At 39.3% G+C, this 5,000-nt stretch overlaps 1 protein-coding gene across 1 annotated transcript in view; it reads left to right on the top strand.

Moving 5' to 3' along the window:
- The window catches only part of LOC125038789, a 13,295-nt gene that overhangs the window by 3,352 nt on the left and 4,943 nt on the right, over positions 1-5,000 (top strand). The window contains exons 6-13 of the mRNA XM_047632405.1: positions 495-589; positions 1,474-1,624; positions 2,110-2,145; positions 2,398-2,460; positions 2,688-2,782; positions 3,149-3,311; positions 3,678-3,713; positions 4,145-4,207. Coding sequence (XP_047488361.1) covers positions 495-589; positions 1,474-1,624; positions 2,110-2,145; positions 2,398-2,460; positions 2,688-2,782; positions 3,149-3,311; positions 3,678-3,713; positions 4,145-4,207 — 702 coding nt within the window. The remainder of the gene's footprint in view (positions 1-494; positions 590-1,473; positions 1,625-2,109; positions 2,146-2,397; positions 2,461-2,687; positions 2,783-3,148; positions 3,312-3,677; positions 3,714-4,144; positions 4,208-5,000) is intronic.

Here is a 5,000-nt window from a genome sequence, read left to right as displayed (position 1 = left end):
CCGCCCCCCCCCCCTTCTTTCTCTCTTTCTCTCTCTCACTTCCTTTTCGTATCTCTCATTTTCTTCTCTAAATGTTATTATTAGTTTTCTATTTAGCCATTATTATTGCTACTATCAAGGTAACAATATAATTATCATTATCTCTATCATCATAATTAGCATCATTTTTATTATCATTATCATCATTAAAATTATTATCATTATCATCATAATTATTATCATTATCATCATTATCATAACTATTATCATTATCATCATTATCATCATTATCATCATTAAAATTATTATCATTATCATCATAATTATTATCATTATCATCATTATCATAACTATTATCATTATCATTATTATCATTATCATCGTTGTCAGCATAACTAATATGATTATCATCATTATCATCATGACTATTATCATTAACACCATTATCATCATAATTATCATTATCATCATAATTATCATTATCATCATAACTATTATAATTTCGTCTCTTCCAGTTCCTCTCGATCACGATGACAATGTAGGCGCTTGCGTAGAAATGGAGGAACACATCTGTGAAAATGACGCCATCTACTATACAGTCATTGACAATGTAAGTTACTGTGAGAAGCAACAGGGCATTCCGTTTATTTTTCCTGTGTGTATTTTTGCTTTTTTTTTTAACAACTAGGGTAAGGTAAGCGGTCGTGGTGGTTTGAGGATATATCGTATGTTATTATTTGTTATTACTGTCTATGTTATGTAGTGATTTAGGTAATTTAGAATGGAGGTTGTGGTTACAGGCACTCACACACGTACATACATTTCAGAGAGCTCAGTGAGTGTATGGGATTCTCCATTATATATATATTTTTTTTATATTGGTACCTCAAGGTTATTGTTAACTTTGTGGTAAGATAATATAACTAATCACTTTTTAGCACTCGCTCACACACACACACACACACACACACACACACACACACACACACACACACACACACACACACACACACACACACACACATCAATGTTCTTACCATTGATGGAACTAGGGAGAGCTAGTGAAGTAGGTTCCCGTTGCTTTCTTTAGTAGCAGTGTCTATACTAGACGGGTGATCCTTGACCATTAACCATAACATGGTTCTTCTGCTCAGCATCGCGTGGTTTAATCATTGAGTGCAGTCTTGCTTGCAATCCACATCCTCCATTTGCTAACCTTGGCTTCACGTATCCCTGATCGGGTTACCTATAGGCAATCATGGTGATTTTCCTTGCCAGGGGAACCACGTGCCGGTCGGTGATTCGAACTCGCGAACTCAGATTGTCGTGACAGTCTTTGAGTCTGCTGTTCTAAGCACTCAGCCACCGCAGCTTCATATATGTGTGTGTGTGTGTGTGTGTGTGTGTGTGTGTGTGTGTGTGTGTGTGTGTGTGTGTGTGTGTGTGTGTGTGTGTGTGTGTGTCATTACATAAACTGTATATTTCATAATTCAGAATGGGGCGAACACGACGAAGCAGCTGTTCGAGGGCTCGCCAGTGGACACGCCCCCCTGCGCCTCCGACGGCTACTGCGCCGAGGACGAGAAGTGCTGCCCGACGCCCTGCGCCAAGAAGCACCTGTGCCTCGCCGCCGCCCCAGCGCAGGGTGAGATTTTGAGAAAGCTCTTTGGTGGAAATGCAAATGAAATAAAAGGGATTAAGGATAACAGAGTAAGGCAGAGTGGGAGAGGTTTCTGAAGTAGGGTTTCCGAGAAAAAGGATTGGATATGTTGTAGATCACACCCACTTACCTGTCTCGGATATTGTGTGAGGAAAATATTGTAGATAAAATAAATTAGTCTTTTTTTTTTAATTACAAGAAAAGGTCCTAGTAAAAAGAACCCGTTCAGCAAGATTTTAATATACATATATACACATATATATACACACACATATACATATATATGTTTGTATAAATATATAAATATATATATATATATATATATATCCCAACCTACTAAAAATAATATTTTTGGAAAAATAACAGAAAATCACATTTACTCCACTGATGGAATAGACTAGGCTGAAATTTCGAAGAATGACTCCCACGATTGGAAAACAACAGTAACAAATTTTGCTTTCGTTCGACAGTTGCTCTTCGCGAATTCTCAACTCCCCCGCCAAGCAGTAAGTTGTACATAGTTTAGTGACTGAATATTATCATTATTGTGCTGACACGGATTACTTTGCCATATTCATATCTAAACCCTTAAGTAAGTGGGTTAATTTTTACAATCTAGGTAAAGAAACTTCCCTGTTCTCTTAATTTTCTCAATTTACTATCTATTAGATGACTAACTCTTCGTAAATCAATTACTTATCATGTATTTATATATAAATTTATCTTACTTGAAGACATATTCATTGAATATTTTCCAGACTGCCGTTATTACTGCGGTTACGACGGGGATGCTTACTGCTGCGACGATGGCACCAGACCCAGTAAGTGGTGTTCGCCTTTGCCGTAAAAATGCTTTCTAAAAAGACAATTGCATGTTGATATACGTACGTTACGATAACTTTGGATAGTGTCTTCTCTTTCGATTTCTCTTTCCTTTTTTTCTGAGTCTGTGTTTCTCTCTCGCACTCATTTTCTCCCTCTCCTCTGTTTCTGTCTCTCTTCTTTCTCTCTTGATCACTCCGTTGAAAATTCTCTTTGCCTCTTACAGTTCCTCCGGATCACGATGATAATGCAGGTGTTTGTGTAGACGCAAGCGAACACATCTGTGAGGACGATGGCATTTATTACAACACTATTGATGGGGTAAGTCGTCGGAGTAATTAGGGGAAAAATAGTATATGATTCTGGCAACTTGAGTCTGGAAAGAAAAAAATACTTGCTAGTCTTACACACGCAAACAAAGGGAAGTTCATGGAATGATACGATTATACTGAATGCTTTTTCAGTTTATTGTTTCTTCATGCCTTGAGGAAGCACTAACACGAGAAAGTCTTAGGCATGATCTCATTTCTCCGTTTTTTTCACAACTCGCTCATCATGAATCCTCTACACACACACACACACACACACACACACACACACACACACACACACACACACACACACACACACACACTCACACACTCACACACACATATTTATACACACATTGTATCTGTCTTTGCTCAGACCGGGGCGAACACGACGGAGCAGCTGTTCGAGGGCTCGCCAGTGGACACGCCCCCCTGCGCCTCCGACGGCTACTGCGCCGAGGACGAGAAGTGCTGCCCGACGCCCTGCGCCAAGAAGCATCTGTGCCTCGCCGCCGCCGCCGCCGCTGCCCCAGCGCAGGGTGAGGTTTCGAGAAAGCTCTTTGGTCGAAATGCAAATGAAATAAAAGGGATTAAGGATAACAGAGTAAGGCAGAGTGGGAGAGGTTTCTGAAGTAGGGTTTCCGAGAAAAAGGATTAGATATGTTGTAGATCACACCCACTTCTCTGTCTCGGCTATATTTTGTGAAAAATATTGTTGATAATTACAAGAATTCATATATATATATTTAAATCATAGCCTACTAAAAAAAAAATAAAAAAGATCAGTTTGAAAGAGAACAATCACATTTACTCTGTTGGTGGAATAGACTAGACTCACATTTCGACTGACTCGAATGCACCGCGAATAGAGAACAACAGTAACAACTTTTGCTTTCGTTCGACAGTTGCTCTTCGCGAATTCTCAACTCCCCCGCCAAGCAGTAAGTTCGAGTACATAGTTTAGCGACTGAATATTATCATTATTGTACTAGTACAGAATACTTTGTCACATTCTTATCTGAACTCTTAGGCGATTGTAAGTGGAATAAACTTTTTTTTTTTAATATAACATCTAGGTAAATAAAAAAAATCACTCTTCTCTTACTTTTCTGTTTGTTACTATGTGTTAATTGATTTCGTTTTCTTGTTTTATCACATATTCACTGATGTTAATTATTTATTTTTCTTACTTTAACATATTCAATGTTATTTTTTTTTATTTATTTTGTTTTATTTTTTTACTTTACACCATATTCGCTTATTTATTTTTCTTACGTTAACACATATTCATTGATTTATTTGTCTTACTTTTACATATAGTAATTCATTTATTTTTCTTACTTTATCGCGTATTCGTTGATTTACTTCCCAGACTGTCGCTATTACTGCGGTTACGACGGGGATGCTTACTGCTGCGATGATGGCACTAGACCCAGTAAGTGGTGTTCGTCTCTGCTGTAAAAAAGAAAAAAAAAAAGAAGAAAAAAAGCTTTCAAAAGAAAAAAGAAAAATTGCATATTGACACATGTACGTTAAGATAACTTTGGATAGTGTCCTCTCCCTCAATTTCTCTTTCTCTTTTTCTGTGCCTGTGTCTGTGTCTCTCTCTCTCGCTCTCATTTTCTCCCTCTCCTCTGTCCTGTCTCGCATCACCATACGTCAGAGGCGCCTTGCACCCGCCACTCCAAAGATCTCAAGAACACTCTTCACTGTTGGCGATTAAAGGTATAGGCAATAAAGACATGAATCCAGTTATTGTTCCACGGACGGTAAATGTGCTGCAGCTTCAGAGGGGCAGGTCCTCAGGATGGTGGACAGCCTTGTCGTCCGTACTCCTTCCCGTGGGCGTTTCCAGGCAGGTGTAGGATCTGCCATAAGGGCCACTTTAACTAGACGTCGCTCATGCATACGTAGGACGTGTCCAAGATAAGTGAGGCGTCTGTGAAGGAGGCCCTCGCTGCAAGTTGTTGGATTCCCCAACCTGTGCAGATCATTTTAGTTCGATACCCGATCAAGATGACTGTGTTTGAGTATCTGCCTCCAGCAACGGAACTCAAATGCTTAAGTGCATATTATATCATACTTTCGTACAGGCTAGTTCTCATAGGCATACACCAGTACTGGTCTCACGGAGGCTAGGTATACCTTCAGTGTGGTGGATAACGTTACACCGGGTATTTTCCACAGGCAGTCTTGAAGGGGCCTAAAGGCAGCCTGTGCCTTCCCTA

The sequence above is a fragment of the Penaeus chinensis genome, chromosome 25, assembly GCF_019202785.1.
Source record: "Penaeus chinensis breed Huanghai No. 1 chromosome 25, ASM1920278v2, whole genome shotgun sequence".
Taxonomy (NCBI): Eukaryota; Metazoa; Arthropoda; class Malacostraca; order Decapoda; family Penaeidae; genus Penaeus; species Penaeus chinensis.
Note: the sequence above shows the minus strand (reverse complement) of the source record. Positions and strands in the feature narration are given on the sequence as shown.